This window comes from Schistocerca nitens, chromosome 4, assembly GCF_023898315.1.
Source record: "Schistocerca nitens isolate TAMUIC-IGC-003100 chromosome 4, iqSchNite1.1, whole genome shotgun sequence".
In the NCBI taxonomy this organism is placed as follows: domain Eukaryota; kingdom Metazoa; phylum Arthropoda; class Insecta; order Orthoptera; family Acrididae; genus Schistocerca; species Schistocerca nitens.
This window is the reverse complement of record NC_064617.1, coordinates 720,890,740-720,910,826: the sequence shown is the minus strand read 5'-3', so window position 1 is coordinate 720,910,826 and position 20,087 is coordinate 720,890,740. Positions and strand designations below refer to the sequence as shown.

Here is a 20,087-nt window from a genome sequence, read left to right as displayed (position 1 = left end):
TCAAGTGGTATGATTGCCAGTGGGCTGTTGGTGCGCCCTTACATACGCTAGCTGTCGGCTGTGACGTCACTGGTGCCCGTGACATTGCCATATATGGGCATGTTTTGAGTCGGCATTCAATGTGCCCTCTTCAACCGTGTGATCGCTTGATCCCACGCAGCGCAAGCCACTGTCTATATTCAGGGTGTTTGCGGTAATTTTTATTTCAATAGCTTCCTTTATTAAACTGTCCAAGAAGCTGTTAGTGCAAGTCATGACAGAGGTATTGTCAAATTTTATGTGGTGACCTTTTCCTACACATGCTCAGCTAACGCAGATTTCTCTGGATAGTGTAGGAAATAATTCCTCTCATGTTCTTTCCTGCGTTGTTCCACAGTGCGCACTGTTTGTCTGATGTACTTCTGGCCACACTCACAAGGTATTTCATAGACTCCAGGTGTTCTGAGACCTACTGCGTCTTTAACTGGTCTCATTAATTGACGGATTTTCGTTGGAGGCCTGAAGATTGATTTGATCTAGTGTCTTTTCAACAGGTGGCTTATCTTGCCCAACATAGAGCCACAGAATGGCAACAAAGCAAGTTTCTTTTCCTGCTCTTCATTAGTGGTCTTATTCTGATATTTCCCAGAAATCAGTTCTTTCACTTGATGGGCACTCTAGCCGTTATTCCTGAAAACCCTGCATAGGTGGCTCAGTTCATGGGGCAGGTTATCATCGTCTGATATTACTCTTGCACGATCCACCAATGTTTGTAATACTGTGTGCTTCTGTGCTGGATGATGATGGCTGGTGGCGTGCAGGTACAGGTCTGTATGGGTGGGTTTTTTGTAGACGCTGTGGCCAAGGCACCCATATCATTTACAGTGGACAAGGACATCGAGGAAGTGCAGTGCATTACCTTTTTCCACCTCCATGGTGAACTGGATATTATTGTTGATGCCATTGAGGTGTTCCAAAAACTCGTCTAGTTTCTCTTGTCCATGTGGCCAAATGACGAACGTGTCTTCAACATATTGAAAGAAACACTTCAGCTTCAATGGCGCAGTATCTATGGCAATATCCTCAAAATTCTCCATGAAGAGGTTTGCAACAGCTGGAGCCAACGGGCTACCCATTGCTACGCCATCTGTCTGATCATAACACTGGACATTGTACACAAAATAGGAGGACGTAAGAGTGTGCTTAAATAGCTCGACCATGTCACTTACAAAGTACTGGGAAATTAGGTCCAAAGTGTCTTTGATAGGCACATTCGTAAACAGCACCACTAACTCAAAACTGACCATAATATCATCCTCACTAAGGCATAGATGGTTGAGTCTGCTGATAAATTCTGCTGAGTTTTTTATATGATGTTCGCAGTGTCCCACATGTGGAGCGAGGAGCTTGGCCAAGTATTTCACCAGCTTGTATGTCAGAGAACCTATTGTGGACACAATTAGGCAAAGTGACATCCCGTCCTTGTGTATCTTCAGTAAACCATAAGCAGTAGGTGGTCTAGGTGCCTGAGGGAGAAGATTCTTAACCACACTGTCTGCCACTGAAGATGGCTTAAGAAGTTCTGATGTTTTTCTTACTATTCTTGATGTCGGGTCATGTGGGAGCTTCCGATAAGTATCTTCATTCAGTAGCGCACAGAGGCGCACAAAGGCGAAGTTACCAGCGTCCAACATGACCAGGGCTGAGCGCAACAGCCTTCGAGCATTACATAATGATGAAAGCATCAGATTAAGACCACTGGTGAAGAGCAGGAAAAGAAACTTGCTTTGTTGCCATTCTGTGGCTCTGTGTTGGGCAAGATAAGCCATCTGTTGAAAAGACACAAGATAAAATCAATTTTCAGGCCTCCAACGAAAATCCGTCAATTACTGAGACCAGTTAAAGATGCAGCAGGTCTCAGAACACCTGGAGTCTACGAAATACCTTGTGAGTGTGGCCAGAAGTAGATTAACCCTATCTGGTATGGATCCCAAACTGGTGAGCAGTATTCAAGTATTCAAGCAGTGGGTGAACATATGTACTATAACCTACTTCCTTTTTTTTTCAGATTGCATTTCCTTAGGATTCTTCCATCGAATCTCAGTCTGGCATCTGCTTTACCAACGATCAACTTTATATGATCATTCCATTTTAAATCACTCCTAATGCCTACTCCCAGATAATTTATGGAATTAACTACTTCCAGTTGCTGACCTGCTATATTGTAGCTAAATGATAAAGGATCTTTCTTTCTATGTATTCACAGCACATTACACTTGTCTACATTGTGATTCAATTGCCATTCCCTGCACCATGCATCAATTCACTGCAGATCCTCCTGCATTTCAGTACAATTTTCCATTGTTACAACCTTTCGATATACCACAGCATCATCTGCAAAAAGCCTCAGTGAACTTCCGATGTTATCCACAAGGTCATTTATGTATATTGTGAATAGCAACGGTCCTACGACACTCCCCTGCGGCACACCTGAAATCACTCTTTCATTTGTTCACAGACCTGTTATACCACATACTATATCTACTTGTAAGAGTACAAGTTGACAGCATGGATGCCATGCAGTTATTTGGTGTTCTCAAGACAACGTCTGCTGGACTTTAAAAATCACTCTAGATTATGCTAGAGATGCATTATTAGTATTATGAGTGAAGCCTTCATTGGAATGCTAGCATTCCAAATCACAACACAAAGAACAGAGGGAAGACATATTTTGCTCACAGGTTATCCACTATAATGGTTACTACAGAAAATCCAATACATCTTTTAACTAATAAGTATAATTTTTGCACAATACACTGCAAATTCAGTATTTTACCTGAAAGTCGGCACACTGGTAAATCATCAGTCCAGCTACGAAAAGGCTCTGATCTTGGCAGTTCTTCTCTTGTTGGCATAATGGTTTTACTTAAGCAACACAGAATTCTGTAACACAAAGAAACCACATACTTCATTTTTTAATATTTTTAACCTCAAATAAACACAGAGCATGTCCACTGAACTCTGAAACAGCAAACCATCAGACAAAAAGAGCACCACAATGATATCAACACGTTTCAGATGACTATTCTATTGCCTGGTTATCTTCTTAATGAACAAGACCCTGATGTGTAAATGAAGGTTTCCACACAAGTCTATCTTCATGGGTTTCTTACCACTTCATTTCACAGTGTGTTTACAATGTTTCAGAAAACAGATACTCTCCTTCCATCTTCTGATGAAGTGCCAATGTCTTACAGTCTGACTCCTTAGTTAGTAATTGGCGGGAGTTGATTTTTAAATCCCTCAAATGGCCACTCACAACAATTTAGCCATCACTTGGCCATGTGCTTACACAGCTGGCAGCTCATGGTCCACTGCTGCTCTAGAAAGGCAGCATGTTGCACCCATCTCATTGTTTACAATGTAGGTTGCGAAGATGCACTGACGGAAAAACTCCTCTCATAACTCATGAGATCTGTTGTCTCACATATTTCATTGCCACCTCAATAACACTGCCCCAGTATCCACATGCTGGACAGGTAACAGACATCTTTTCAAACTACAACCACTTGCTGGACAGTTGATAAGACATCTTTTCAAAATCTAATATGTGCTACTCCATTATGCTGTGCTCAATCAGGGCAAACTTACCTCCCTGGGTAAGTCTTACAGTATGCATATGTTCAGTGCAACATAAGGAGGTACAGCACTATATCTGTCCAATGTCCAAACTCTACCAGTTTCCTAAACCTCACCAGTCCTTTTCCTTCGCATCTCTTCCTCCCCCTTCAACCCTTCTGCCAGAAGAAGGAGCCAATGGCTTCAAAAGCTTGCACTCGTGATACCTTTCATGTGTTTGTTCTCCTGCCACTGCTTGGTAAATAAATTTTTTATCTATCCAGTTACATTATATTTTCAGTGTAAGAATTGTTGCATTCAAAGGGAATGTGATAGACCCTAGGTGTACAAAGCCCAAAGTTGTCTTCCACACAGCCCAAAAGATTTCTTATATTTGCATGCCAGAAGAGAGGTTGAGTCCTTTCTTGTTTACACCTTTGCCAGTTCTTTGTCGAGGCTGTGCCAGTCTTTTTCTTCACTCTTGTCTCCACATCTCAGTGCCCTCAACAACATCGTGATATCATCCCTTCCTATACTTAATGGAAGCAAAGGTTTTAATCAGGTGTACTGGCTCCATCACATATAATCCTGGCCCCCTGCATCACCACTGTCAAGACTGTGCTTAACCAACACATACTTCTTTCATGATAGGAACAGCTATGAGCAAGTTGATGAAATCCCGACAGGTTCATTTTTATAACAACTTCTGTATGGAGCTATCTGAAGAAATCACTTTAAATACACTGAAACATCTATCATAGTATGTCTACAGATATAACAATGACACACTCGTGGTGCGGCAGCATCGGAGGTCTTTCTCGAGAAATTCCTCAACCACTTTAATAATATCCATAAAAACATCAAGTTCATTGTGAAGGCTGATGAGAACAGTTGTCTCGTGTTTGTGAAGGTCCATGTGCAGAAGAAACCCGATGGCCTTCTGGGCAATGGATATGTACAAAACCCATTCACACGGATCTGTAACAAGCTACCATCATACGCTACAGTGAGTTTTGTGTCTGTTGATGCTGATGCACAGGTCGAATGAAGACTATATATATGATGATGAAAACCTACTTGCTGAGCTTGAACATGTGGAAAAGACCTTTCCTTCGGCAGCTACAGTAAGGAAGATATTAGAAGACATAGAAACAAGAACTAAGAAACAAACCAGAGAATTACCTTCCTATCATTTGCTGGTGAAGCCTCCAAAAGAAACGGCAAAACTCTAAACAAAACATGAATCAGGCCCATCTTCTAAACAAGAGCAAAAATAAGAAATTCTTCGAGGAGCATACAAGATAATCTTGGGCTTTGTATATCTGCGGCTTACCACAGTCCATGGTCTGTGGCAAGTCTTATTTTGGCCAGACACAATGTTGGGTCTCCGTATGTCGCACTGAACATATACACAACGTAAAACTCAGTCTAAAAAGGAAATACGTGTGATAACAAATCTTGTGATGGGTGATAAGGGTTTCACCATCAGTAATAACTGACAACTAGCATTGGAAGCATTAATACAGGGGCAACATGTTGCCTTTCACGGGGCAGTAATGGACAGAGAGCTGCCAGCAATGTAAACACATTGCCACTTGATGGTTTAATTGTTGTGGAGCAACCACAGTGAAGATTTAAAGGTCAACCATTACCAATTACTATATAATGAGACAGATTGTGAGACACTGGTAGTTCACCCAAAGATGGAAGGAGAGTACATACATGCCTTCCAAAACATCATGGACTCACTGTAAACTGACCTGGGAAGATACTTCAGAAGATTTTATTGCAACACGAGCATGTCATCTCACATTTAGCTTATGGCACATATTATGATCATTAAATGTGATTGAAAACTAGTTATCAAGTGTCACCAATTGCAACTGAGACTGTTACAATAAATATTTTAAAAACCATATCATTTGTTCTTGCTAAAGAGGATCAATTACTCTGAAGGGTCACAGATTTTTTTCTCAGAACCAAGAAAAAAACAATTTAATGGATACAAAGGGTTTGTCAATTGTGTTACAGAATGTTTTATAGTGATGGAGAACCTCAGTGTAACAATGATTAAGATAAAGTATTTACTGAAATATAACATGAAATACTGAATATTGGTTCTGTCCAGTTGCATACCATATTTATCTCTCAAAGCATTTTCTGACAGTCTTTAGAATTTCTGCTTCAAAGTTAATTGCAGAATTACTAAACAGCTAAGTATCACAGGTGCAAATGAAAAGGCTAAATAGATGTTCTAGCTAGGAACATAAGAAAACACAAAGCCATGAAAGAGAAACAATTTATTGAGTGCACAGTGACATCAACAATGAAAGTAAATTACATGTCTCAAACACATTCAACAACTGAGGGCCCAGAGGTCCTTACATGCTCTTATAAATGCTCTTATAAAGACACTATCCACATCAGGAGTCACGGGTGTAATGCTGTGCGCACATGGCAGACCTGGTGATGGTGGTCAGTGACCTGGCTGCCCCTAGCAGCTGCCTCAGGTAGTTGTGGATGCACTGCTTGAATGTCAACATGCACTAAACTTGCCTTAGTGGTCCAACCTATGTACAGTGTGGGTGGTAGGTATGGACAAAATTAAGAAGGATGAGGGCAACACCATTGTCTTCAAACACCAGGATGGCCAGTGGACAGGACCAGACACAAAGGGGCCGGAGCCATCTGGACATCAGAGCCCACAACAAGGGGGCACCAACACGGGCAGCAATGACGGCGGACTCAAGAGGAGAGGCTCTGGTGATGGAAATCCAGCTTCCACACCCTCTGACAGTAGCACTTGCTCAGTGTGATGGAAGGCACTGACGCTGCCACAGGAAGCAAACTCACTGTCACTGTCAACAAAGCCCTGACTGCTGGGGTAGGCAGGCACGACCAGGCACGCTTGAGCCCTGGAGTACCCAAGGTAACAAAGAATGAGGTGTCAATCTCACAGCCCAAGAAGGGGCCCTACACCCATCCTGGGTCAGAACTGGTTCTGATGGCATGCCAAGAGTCGATCTTCACTGTGAACCATGAAGACTTGGCAACTGTGCTGGCTGTGGACAATGGCTGGAATTCAATGAGGGCACTATCCAAATGCCCTGCACCAGACTGTGTTACTGTGCAAGAACACACAAATGTCAACAAAACCAGCACCCTTGGGGGACACCTGCCTGATGGCAAGAGGCTGAGCAGCATATGCGGCTGACAGCGTATGAAGGAGCTCAGTGGGACTATTGGTCCCAGTTGGCATCATTCTGTATGAGCTTAAAAAAAATGTGAGTGCCTCTTTGGCTGGAAAATCCTCTATGTACTTGTGCACCTGCATCTTAAATGTTCAGACAAGGCATACCGCCATGCCATTTGACTATGGATGGAAGGGAGGTGCTGCAACATGGTGAATGCTATTGTGCATACAAAAGTTCTCGAAAGGCTGCACCACACACTGAGGAGCACTGTCCAAGCAGTTCCTTCTGATCAAACGAGGTGTCAGAGTCCATGGGGACCCGGAACAGAGCATTTGTGTTTGCACGTTGGGACATGAGACAAAAAAAAATGATCTCATATTTGTACTGGGACAAGAACAGGGTATGATGCTGAAGATGATGAGTGGATTTTTCCAGTAAGGGCACTGACAGGCTAAACAGAGAAACTAAGGGCTTATGGTAGGTAATTAAATGAAACAGCAAGAGCTTCCTTTTTCATTTGAGAATAATTTTTCTGAGCTGTGTTGAGTGTTTTCAATGCAAAAGTAATAGGCTTTGCAGAGCCATCTGAAGGATGAAGGGCCACGACCACTCCCATTCCGTACTGGGACATGTCTGTGGCCAGGACCAGATTCTTGCCAGGTTGAAATGTTGCAAGACACAGAGCGGAATGAAGACTGTCCTTAAGCCACAAGAAAGTATGCTCACAGGCTGCAGACCAAAGGGTGGGCAATAGCAGCCGCTCTGGGGACAGACTTGTGATACTGTGCCACTTTGCCAAAGAGTCCTGAAGCTCTCAGAGATTAGACAGACAGGACAAAGCCATAATGGCAGCGACATGTTGTAGCATCGAGCACATGTCCTTATGGGAAATTTCATCATCCTAATAAACTATGGAAGGGTGGAGAAAGTGAGACTTAGTGGGATTACATATGAGGCCCACGGCCTGTAGAACAGTAAACAAAAAATAGAAGTTACATAGGTGATCCTCCATGGACCACATATTTTTATGATACCATCAAGATAGTTAATGCAATGAAGGACAACCATTGTAACCTCTTCTAAAAAACATTGAAAGATAGCAGGCACACTAGTGACCACAAACATTAGCCACTGATACTGATATTGACCAATACGTGTATTAGCCACAGGCGGCTGTTTTGATGCCTCGTCCACTACAATCTGAAGGTAGGCTTCAGCCAAATTTATTTTCAAAAGAGTTCACCACAGCCAACTTCACGTGCAACTCCTCCAAGTGAGGCAGGGGGTAAGTGTCTATGATTTCCTGTCCATTGATAGTGACCTCAAAGTCCACACAGAGCTAAAGTTTATCAGACAGCTTATTTACGATAATCATGGACATAGCCCATTCACTTGATGAAGTCAGTCTAATCATTCCCAATGACTTTAAGCAATCCAGTTCTGCCTTAACCTGGCCATACAAAGCTACTGGCACTGACTGTGACCGAAAAAAGCAAGAGTGAATGGAGGGTTAGAGGGTGATGCATGTCGTGAAACTGTTTGCACAACTTAACCCTGGGGCAAATAGAACCAAGAACTCAGAATACAAGGAATCCAATTTACAAAAATGCACTTGGTCTGACACCAGATGCACCACACCTGCAGTAGAAAAAACCAAAAGTAACAATGGCATCTAACACAAACAAATCTACAGCTACATGATTACTCTGGTATTCACAATAAAGTGCCTGGCAGAGGGTTCAATGAACCACCTTCAACCTGTTTCCCTACTGTTCCATTCTCGAATGGTGCACAGGAAAAACAAGCACTTTAATTTCTGTTATTTTATTGTGATGATCATTTCTCCCTATGTAGGTGGGTGCCAACAGAATGTTTTCACAATCAGAGGAGAAAACTGGTGATTGAAATTTCGTGAGAAGATCGCGTCACACCGAAAAATGCCTTTGTTTTAATGAGTGCCACTCCAATTCACATATCATGTCTGCGGCACTATCTCCCCTATTTCGTGATAGTACAAAACCGAGCCACCCGTCTTTGAACTTTTTCTATGTCATCCATCAGTCCCAAATGATGCAGATCCCACACCACACAGCAATACTCCAGAATAGGGCAGACAAGTGTGATGTACGCAGTCTCTATAGTAGACCTGTTGCACCTTCTAAGTGTTCTCCCAATGAATTCTTTGGTTTGCTCCACCCACAACATTATCTACATGATTGTTACAATTTAGGTTATTTGCAGTATTTAGCTGAATTTACAGCCTTAAGATTTGTGTGATTTATCGCATAATCGAAATTTAGCAGATTTTTTTAGTACTCATGTGAATAACTTCACACTTTTCTTTATTCAGGGTCAAATGCCACTTTTTGCACCATACAGATGAATTGCAAAATGCTTTAGATAATCATTTTGCAATTCATTTTGGTCCTCTGATAACTTTACAAGACAGTAAATGACAGCATCATCTGCAAACAGTCTAATAGGGCTATTCAGATTGTCTCCTATGGCCGGCCGGTGTGGCGGTGCGGTTCTAGGCGCTCCAGTCTGGAACCGCATGACTGCTACGGTCGCAGGTTCGAATCCTGCCTCGGGCATGGATGTGTGTGATGTCCTTAGGTTAGTTAGGTTTAAGTAGTTCTAAGTTCTAGGCGACTGATGGCCTCAGAAGTTAAGTCGCATAGTGCTCAGAGCCATTTGTCTCCTATGTCGTTCGGTATTTACACCATTGACCCCCAAATACATAACACACATACAACTGACTTGTAACCTTTGTTAGTTGTGACCTGGCCGAGAATAAGAATCTTCTGTTCATTATAGTTTACCAACTGACACTTGCCAATGGTGGGGACCCTAGTGTCTGGCACCCGTATGTGAGTTGAGTAGGCGCATGATGGCCCCCACATCCTACACAACAATGAAACAGTAGGAATATCAACATCCATTGATTCCTGCTATGACTCCTGAGAGGGGGGTTATGGAGATCGATATACTGCTGCTATGTGACATTTCCTTTACATTTACAGTAAGAGGCCCACACTTGGGGAAGGCCGTCTGTTCATGCTGTACAAAACAAGAGGGGCATGAAGGAGGTGGCATAAACTGTTCTTGCTGCCGATGACATGTTTGTCCACATCGGTCCAATTGTTTATACTGCGGCTACCTCCTTTGCCCCCACAGTGTGCTATGCTCCATGCGCCGGGGATACATGCTGTCAACAATGGTGACATCACTCAAAGACTCTAAATGATGGCCTGCAGCACAGGAGATTTTGAACGACTGTGCAGTATTCAAAATCTCTTCTAACACAGGGTCCTCAAACTGAAGGGCACATTGACACACCTCCTTACCTGGGGCTGAACAAATGATTTTCTCTCTGACCATGGTGTTTGCATAAGATCCTGGGACTCAGACATGATGAACCAACACTTATGACTGAGGCCAAAGAGCTCAGGCACCGAAGCTCAATGTGACTGCTGTGGTTGTTAATGACATTGACAGAATTCAGCATGTGCAACGATCAGATGCATATGCTCCAGGTGACAGGAGGACAGCAAACTACAGATATCATTACAAAAAAAAAAAGTGACGATGGTTCTTGCAGAGGAGCCAAATGGCACAGTCAGTGGCACATATGAAAGGGTATCCATGATGAGAAAAGAGCCTTACAGACCTCCCCCGGAACACCACAAAATGTTGGAGAAGATGTTCTCGTAAGCATCCCAGTCTTCCGTGGATTCATCATATGGTGGGAATGGTGGCGACTGAACAACCAGTGGCTGAGCCTGGGTCAATGTAGCCATCAACCATGGTTGTATGCGCCTCCTATTGTTGCAGAAGTTGCTTTCCTTGAAACATTACATAAAATACTGACTGTGGGTACTCTACAGCTGCATACCACATTTATTTCTCAAAGCATTTTCTGACAGTTTTTAGTATCTCTGCTTCAAAGTTAACTGCAGAATTACTAGATACTTATATATTATAGGTGCAAATGTAAGGAGTAAGTAGATGTTTTAGGTAGGAACAAAAGGAAACAAATGGTCATGAAAGAGACACAGTTTATTGGGTCATAGAGTGACATCAACGATGAAAGTAATTTACATGTCTCGAACACATTTACCAACTGAGGACCATGAGACCCATGCATGTCCTTACAAAGACACCATCCACATCAAGGGTCATTGGTGTAGTGTTGTATGTGCATGGCAGATGTGGTGATGGAGGTTAGTGTGTGTGTGTGTGTGTGTGTGTGTGTGTGTGTGTGTGTGGAAAGGGGGGGGGGGGGGAGATCAGGCTTGGCCATGGCCTTGTTGAAAGAATTGCCCTAGCATTCACCTCAAATGATTTGGGAAACCTAAATACAGATGGGTATTTGAACACTACCACTCCAAATATGAGTTTTAACTACTGTGTCACCTCATTCACTGGAGTGCAAAAGTCTGTTGGCTTCCAGCACAATGGAAAGGCTTCAGTGCTCACGACCTTTATCATGACTAGCCTCAGATGAGAGAACCATTTTAGTTCATTAAACAGCTGTGTAGCGTGGCTTTCTGTAAATAAAAGCTTTCATGTGAACATTATTTTTACTCCTTGTAATTGCTACTGTTAAGAAGAGAGATAATATGAAACTAGAATTTAATGTATACCATGTCTACTTTTTCAGCAAAAATGTATCCCATGATTATGTCACTGTCACTCCCTCAGTAGCACTAAAGCAAAGGAAAAAAGATAAAAATGTTGTTCCTCATTCTGAATTTTGAGCAACAGCAGAGACTTCATCAACAAGAAATTAGGCAGCTAGATTACTGTTCCTAGATATTGAAAACTTGATGCTCAGCACAATCACATGAAATAATCATATGTGAGAATGATTAAAGTCATATCTGAGAGTAATTAACATTCTCCAAAGGATAATTTAACATTCATATATGCATGGAAACTTTCTCTCTCTCTCTCTCTCTCTCTCTCCCTCCCCGCCCCCCCCCTCCCCCCCCCCCCCAACCTCCCAGGTCCCTTTTAAAATTAAGTAGCTACAATTTCAACTGAAGCTTACAGACATAATTTAAGTCTGAAAAACAATACCACAGACATATGTGGCTGGCTGTTTACTGGTAAAAGTATAGCCAGCCACTGAGTAATGTATCACAATCTCTTCTCTCACACTGGCAGAAAGTATTACACCATGAACATCTTGATAGAATGCTATTAAGCTAATACTCCAGTCTTTCCATGTCTGCTGGACATGTTGATTAAGATTTCACCCTAATGTGAGTTTATTTTCAGTACAGAAAATAAGTCATCCCTACAGTTGCTCAATGGTATGAATACTTCATGGCTACTGGATGCACTTAACAATGATGAAAATTATAAGATAGAGTTCACAACACAGCAGGCCCAGAGAACATGCATGTGCAGCTAATCGCCACCTTCCAAACTTTGAGGAAGGTCAAATCACGGTATGAGGTACATGGGGGCGTCATATCGACTGACCACACAAACAGTTCATTGCAGAACCATGACTACTGAACAAATGGTGGTGATATAGCTCAGGACAAAAGAGTGATAAGAAGAATAGGCAAAGGTTTTTCCAGAAGGAGTACATCACGAGAAGAAGGTAGAATCATTTGACTGGCTCTCATGAACAGGTGGATGCAAACAGCTAAAACCCAAGAAAAAGTTACAGACATATCACCACACACCCTTGAGAACAAATACTTGAAAGCTGGGCTGAAACCTCAAGTTCCCATGAATCGTTGACCATTTGTGCAATATCACAGGCAACAGAAATTTGCATGGTGTAGAGCTGGAGACAACAGGGTCATTGTGTGAGATTCTGTGGTACTTAGCAAAGAGTCTCACTTCTGTTTGTGGTGGTCAGATTGCTACTAATGTGACCATGGCGATGTGGCTAAAAGGTCGCAGGAAGTAGCATTTCTTGGGACCCATACCTCTCCAAATCTGGGAACGATGGTCTAGGGAGCTATTGGACTTGACAACTCAGAACTGATTTAGTAATTGTTGAAAGAAAGCTGAATGTTCATCAGTATGTGGCAAGAATGGTACACCTGTTGTCATACACTTTATGAGCACAGTACCAAATGGCACAGCCCAGGTGGATAATGCGAGACCCTGCCCTGCTGTTCATATCACAAATGCCTCGAGGAATGAATAGGTCCTTGACAGGCCTGTCCAGTCCCCTGATCTGTCACCCTTACAGCACGTCTGGGATGTGACAAAAAGACATACACCTTCATACCAGCCTCCAGTCAGCAATCTTCAGGAACTGATAATTGGAGGCTGTTTGCTTTCATATCACAACAAATAGTAGTTAGTTTGGAGGGTCAAAATTCATACTGATGGCAATGGACATCTTTTCTGAATGGAATGAAAATTTAATAATTATGCAGTGACCATCTCCACAACATTTGATAAGAATCAGAATGGTGCTTCATGGTATAATACTCTCCATTTCCATCAGGACCTGTTTGGATTTATTTCCTCCTGTCCAAGGTGGCATATAAGGCAACAAGTTTCCACCAGTGTTCTCAATCAGCAGCCAAGTTTTCAGCTGCCTCCCATTTCACATCAATGCATAGAATTTCATTTTGCAAAAGTTCATTTCCAGGTGTTATGTCTTCCTCTACTTCTGTATCCATCCATTGGTTTCCACAACAGTGCTGACTTGGGTACTCTACCATCCTTTATGCAGAGATGATGTCCAACAAGCTTCATTCTTCTTTCAGCAATGTTTTTATATAGGCTGTGTAGACCACTTCTTTCAACACTTCATCATCTGAAACATGGTCATGATAGTTGATCTTCAAAATTCTCACCATGCATCATTGGTGACAAACATTGAGCTCATGTGCTGATTTTTCCAACATTTTCCAGGTACACATGCGTATATAGCTGTCTGTAGGATGATAAAGGAGTACAGCTAAAGCTTTGTGTACACTATATAATTACCATATGAGTCACACTCTTTGGAATACTGCTGAATTTTTTCCAATTTTCTGGTGATGTCTATATCCAAGTCCTCATTATTACAGATAAGGCTGCTGAGATGTAGAAATTGTTCAACATCTTGTAACATCTTCTGTTGCACTATAATCTGAGTCGACACTTTTCGGTCCTACTTCTGCATGCTGTAGTAAATGATGACTTTCACATTGAAGTAAGAGCACCTTTTTCCATAGCACAAGTTCACAAGCAAGTTAGTTCCAGGAACATCTGAAAGATTGTTTATGATCATTTGAGAATAACAGAAACAAAGTTGACTGGTGAGATACTAGATCTGCAGGAAGCCTCACCCTGAATGTCTGCAAGCCGGCATCCATGGGGTTTGCACCGATGGCGTGAGTGGGGCTGTACAGAGACAGAGAGGAGCAAACCGGAGCTTCGTGGCTGGTCTTAGCGAGTTCCAATTTATGAACTGCAAGTGTAGCCAGATCCTGGCCCAGAACTGAATGAGCATCTGACTGCCTGCTGGAAGCTGTGCTTGACCTTAAGTAACCAGTAGACGGAAGTACATCCATAACCATGTGATATGTGTTTCCTCAACAGCAGTGGTGCCGATTTCCTGACACATATGCTGCTCAGAAGTGTGGCTGGTGCCATCTAGCGGCGCCTGTAACGGGCTGTTTCCACATAATACAGTGCTCATAACATGTGAAGCAGGTAGGAAAGCCTGCAGGGCGAAGACATCGGACTGGCAGCGTACATAGTCAGGCTATGGTCACTATACAACAGATACATTTTCACTTTTTATGCACATTGTTTTTGCTTGTTCACTAATTACTTTTAGCCCTACAGAACTGGCCATTCCATTCAGTGTGGTGGTCATTAGTTATAAACTTTGGGGTGTCTCTGTCAGAAGAACAATGTCATCAGCAAAAGCCAAGTCCATAAGCTCAGACGCTCATGTGAACATATGTCCATGTTGGAGTTGACCATGTTTTTCTCATTATGAAGTTTATGATTAGTATGAAAAGGAACGGAGACAAAATGTATCCTTGTCTGACACCTGTCAGAATACTAGAGAAAGGGGTATTCCCATCTTTTGTTCCCATATGGCAGCTCAAATGTAGATATGGGTTTCGGGAAACATCAATGGGGTGGTCCATAGAGGTTTACAATATTCCACAATGATTCTCAGTGAGTACGGTCAAATGTTTTTTTTTTGAAATCGACAAAGTATAGGTGTAGTGAATACTTGAATTCTATTATGTTACACAGAACAAATATTTGTTCAGAGCAGGATCTCCAACTTTGAAAGCCGCCCTTGACTGTACTGCATTTTGCATCACACTCACTCTCCATCACTTAAAATAGAAGGCAGGTCTTCTTTCAAACCTACAATCTTGTCTCACCTATATCTAAAATCATCTGGCTAAATGTAACACACACAGACTAGCGCATCAGAAGTGCCCCAGAGTAGTTGGCCCTTGGCCCCATCACTGAAGAAGGTAGCAGTGGCACAGTGCTCTATCGACAGTCTTCTTATGGTGACTGCTTTCCATCTGGTTGGTTGGTAGGATGTTTGGCAGAATCTTATTTTGTACCTCTGGTTACTCATTTTCAGACTGATGTACCATCTTTCTCCTCAAAAGTGGTGATGCAGGTGTATGGCCTATCTTAGTGATCAGTTCACTTGTCTGGCCACCAACATGTGCAAGTACACCTTCCCTTGCTGACTGTAAATGGAGAACTGTATCATGAATGTCCTAAACAATTTTCTATCATTTTACATTGACATGATAGCCTGTATGTCACTCAGGAAATTTTTGACAATGCAATGTAATTGGAGAGAGAAAAAATCTACTAAGCGATGGCAGGAGAACACACACACAAAAATGTTTAACTTAACAAGCTTAGGGAGCCAGTGGCTCCTTCTTTCGGCAGAAGAGTTGAGGGGGAAGAAACATTGGTGAAGGAAAAGGACTGGAGAGGTTTAGAAAAAGAGGTAAAGTTCAGAAAAGTTGCCCAGAACCCTGGGTCAGGGAAAACTTACCAGACTGGGTGACCTTTCCGAAATGTGATCATTTTCCTAAACCTCTCCAGCCCTTTCCCTTCACCCTCTTTGTTCCCCTTCAACTCTTCTTCTGGAAGAATGAGCCACGGCTCCCAAGGCTTGCTAAGTTAAACCTTTGTGTGTGTGTGTGTGTGTGTGTGTGTGTGTGTGTGTGTGTGTGTGTGCGCACGCTCTTGTGTTCTCCTGCCACCACTTGGTGAGTAGATTTTTTTATCTCTCCAATAACATTATATTGTCAAAAATTGATTATTTTTGTACTTATATTAAGTCACGAAATTTTGGTAGCTGAGATATCCAATCCTTTAATCAGTCCTCATGCCCACAAATATGAACACAGTTCAGCTTAAAAGCAGTAGACTGGCTGAAGGGCAATCTCTCAAGCCATCATCAGACACACGTCAAAAAAAGGTTTGCATCACCTCGGTTCCCAGAACTTCTGAAGACAGATGTTGACTATGGTTATTGTATCACAGACTCAGTCCCTTTTACTGTTCAGAGATGTCACTATACCCACCCAAATATATAAACAACCATGCATGAGTAGCACCTATTAGACGGAGGGGGTCCGACAGCCAATCAGTTCCAGTCATTCCATCAGGTAGGAGGCACACAGCTCGTGTTGTCTGTAGTTCAACCATACCTAGACTATCAATACTGTGGTTCGATCGCACCTGCATTGTTACTTTGTGCCAGGAGGGGCTCTCAACAAGGGAAATGTCCAGGCATCTCGGAGTGAACCAAAGCGATGCTGTTTGGACATGGAGGAGATATAGAGAGATAGGAATTGTCAACGACATGCCTCGCTCAGGCTGCACAAGGGCTACTACTGCAGTGGATGACTGCTGCTTACGGATTCTGACAATAGGCAGCATGATGCGCAACTTCACTCCCGACGTCCATGGCAAGGTCCATCTTCGCAACCACAACACCATGCAACATGGCACAGATGGGCCCAACAACATGCTGAATGGACTGCTCAGGATTGGCCTCACGTTCTCTTCACCGATGAGTGCTGCATATGCCTTCAACCTGACAATTGACGGAGACGTGTTTGGAGGCAAGCCGGTCAGGCTGAACACCTTAGACACACTGTCTAGCGAGTGCAGCAAGGTGGAGGTTCCCTGCTGTTTTGGGGTGGCACTATATGGGGCAGATGTACACTGCTGGTGGTCATGGAAGGCGCCATAATGGCTGTACAATACGTGAATGCCATCCTCTGACTGGTAGTGCAACCATATCGGCAGCATATTGGCAAGGCATTCGTCTCGATGGACGAAAATGCGCACCCCCATCATGCACATCTTGTGAATGACTTCCTTCAGGATAATGACACTGCACGACTAGAGTGGCCAGCATGTTTGCCAGACATGAACCCTATCGAACATGCTTGGGACAGATTGAAATGGGCCAGTTATAGATGACGTGACCCATCAACCACTTTGAGGGATCTACGCTGAACCGCTGTTGAGGAGTGGAACAATCTGAACTAACAGTGCCTTGATGAACTTTTGGATAGTATGCCACGACGAATACAGGCATGCATCAATGCAAGAGGACGTACTACTGGGTATTAGAGGTACTGGTGTGTGCAGCAATCTGGACCACCACCTCTGAAGGTCTCACTGTGTGGTGGTACAATATGCAATAAAAAGGGCGGAAATGATGTTTATGTTGATCACTATTCCAATTTTCTGTACATGTTCTGGAACTCTCAGAACCAAGGTGATCCAAAATGTTTTTTGATGTGTGTAAAACATATGGCACCTTATTTCAACAGTGTGATGTAACATTTAAATTTTCCACATTCAGACTACATAGTTTTCTCTTTTCCTAAGCCACAAATTGTATGCTTCATTTTCTGGGGTACAAGAAATATTCAGTGGGAAAACAAATAATTGCACCTAACAATGGGTAACTACTTTATAAGCAGAAGAGACAGCTTACCAGCATCTAAACAGAGGATGGGGTTCAGTATGTATGCCTCTATCACCCTAATGGCAGACAGCATCCAACATCTACAACCACAATCTGTGTAAAACTGTACAAATGTTTATAAAATTGCAACACATACGAGGGTCGTTCAAAAAGTAATAGGCCTACCTCACATTTTTTCTCAGAACATATTGATTGTTAAGAATCAGAATTTGGTGACACTATACATCAACATCTCTTGTCCATGTCCTATTTTTCTACGTAGTCTCTATCATGCTCTATGGCCATACGCAAACACTGTGGGAAAGCATGTATTCACTGTTGGTAAAAGCTATTGTCCTTCCTATAGGTGTAGTCATGTTTTCACTGCATGACTGACACTATCATCAACTTCCAAGTGTGTTCCCTGTAGAGAATCTTTAAGTGGCCCAAAGAGGTGGAAGTCTGAAGGTGCCAGGTCTGGACTGTAGGATGGATGAGGCAATGATGTCCAACCCAATTTCGTGATGTATTCCCAGATTCTCAGACTTATGTGTGGGCATGCATTATCGTGTTGGAGCAAGATTTCTGCTAGATTCTTGTCGGAACAAACATCTTGGAAATGGTTGTTGAGTTTATTCAGAGTTTTCATGTATACCTCTGAATTGATGGTTGACCCTCCTGGCATCACATCCATGAGAATGATGCCATCACAATCCCAGAAGACTGTCACCATGGCTTTTCTGGCAGAAGGGGTTGTCTTGAATTTCTTCTTTTGTGGTGAATGAGGATGATGCCATTCCATGGACTGCTTTTCTGTTTCCAGTGCAAAGTGGTGCACCCAACTTTCGTCCCTCGTAACAATCCATGACAGCAAGGCCTCTCTGTCAGTCTCAAAACACTGCAACAATTCAGATGAAATGGTCTTTCTTTGAATCTTGTGGTCCGCTGTGAGCATTCACGGAACCCATCATGAGCACTTCTTTGAATATCCAAGAGTCTCAATCATTGAAGATCCACTTCCAATGCTGACAGAACTGTAGAGTCAATTGTCGAGCTGTGATGCACCGGTGGGCATGAATAATGGCATCCGCACGATTCAGCATGTCTGGAGCAGTGGCTGTGACAGGATGTCCCAAGTGTGGCTGATCATGGAGCTCTGTTTCTGCATTTCCTGAGGCCGTAACTTTCTTTACCTATCGTCCAACTGTACACCTATCAAATGCAGCATCGCCATGCACTGCACACAAACATTTATGGATGTTCACTACAGTTTCTTTTTCTGCACACAAGAATTCAATAACTGCACATAGCTTGTAACGTGAGTCATATGTAGTCGCCATTTCAACAATGTAATACGGCTCTGCCATCTGCCATCTGCCAGAATGGTTTGAAACTTCACTGGCACACAGAACAAACATCAAATGTGAAGCATTTAAAAAATGTGGGGGATTACTTATTGAACAACCATTGCAGAACTAAATTGCCTACTTCCACCTCAAGATCATACCACTGGTGTACTTAAATTGACATTTTAAGCATTTGTATATCCTCACTTTCAGAAATTTCAGATTTAATAACCAAGTATTTCATCAGAGGCACAGTAACCTCAATGGCATTTTAAAATGAAAAGTGTCTCTAAAGTGCATCTGCAGTAAGTTGTCAACTTGATGTGAATGGTTAAAATTACCAATACCAGCTTTACTGGAACTGAGGCCTGAGTATCCCTTCTCAACATTTCCTGCATGGTATCAGAATGTGAAGGACTGGGCCACTTAACTGGGATAGTTTTAAAGTCATCCCCCATTCAGTGTAACAGTAACAAACATCAATCCATAATAAGCATGAAACCCATCCAATGGATTCATACTGAGATGGCTGATGAACTAAACAGGAAAGAAGCTTATGGGTCAGCACCACATTAACACAAAAGTTGTAGAGATGGGACACAAGGACAGGGCACAACACTGGGGTCTTTTTGAAGGAAACAGAAACTGCTAAATGCTAAATACTTATAGCCAAGGACATGAACTCCATTCCTCCTCATGTTTTCCAATGTCTTAACCCTCTTATTGCCTGCCTTGGTGAAACGAAATCCTTGGTTAAATTCAGAAAATCGTGTCATGACTTCAGTCTACTTTTTTAATTAATTCATTCTTGTAATATGAAATGCTGTTAGCTTTTCTGCTGACAGTCTACATCTGAATCTTTGTAGTAACACCATCCTACACATGATACAAGAGCAGAATTCTTTACTCCATCATGAGAGTGGATGTCTTCTTAGCAAAATGGACAAAGACATATAAGCACACTAATGTGACTTTTAACACATCCAACTGGCTAAAAGCACCCAA

General features: G+C 42.5%; 1 protein-coding gene across 3 annotated transcripts in view; it reads right to left on the bottom strand.

Annotated features, from left to right (window-relative positions):
* LOC126252848 (TGF-beta-activated kinase 1 and MAP3K7-binding protein 1-like) overlaps positions 1-20,087 on the bottom strand; it is a 109,325-nt gene that overhangs the window by 57,277 nt on the left and 31,961 nt on the right. For all 3 annotated transcript variants that reach the window (XM_049953798.1, XM_049953799.1, XM_049953797.1), the window contains one exon: positions 2,816-2,922. In XM_049953798.1, coding sequence (XP_049809755.1) covers positions 2,816-2,894 — 79 coding nt within the window. In that variant the 5' untranslated portion in view covers positions 2,895-2,922. The remainder of the gene's footprint in view (positions 1-2,815; positions 2,923-20,087) is intronic.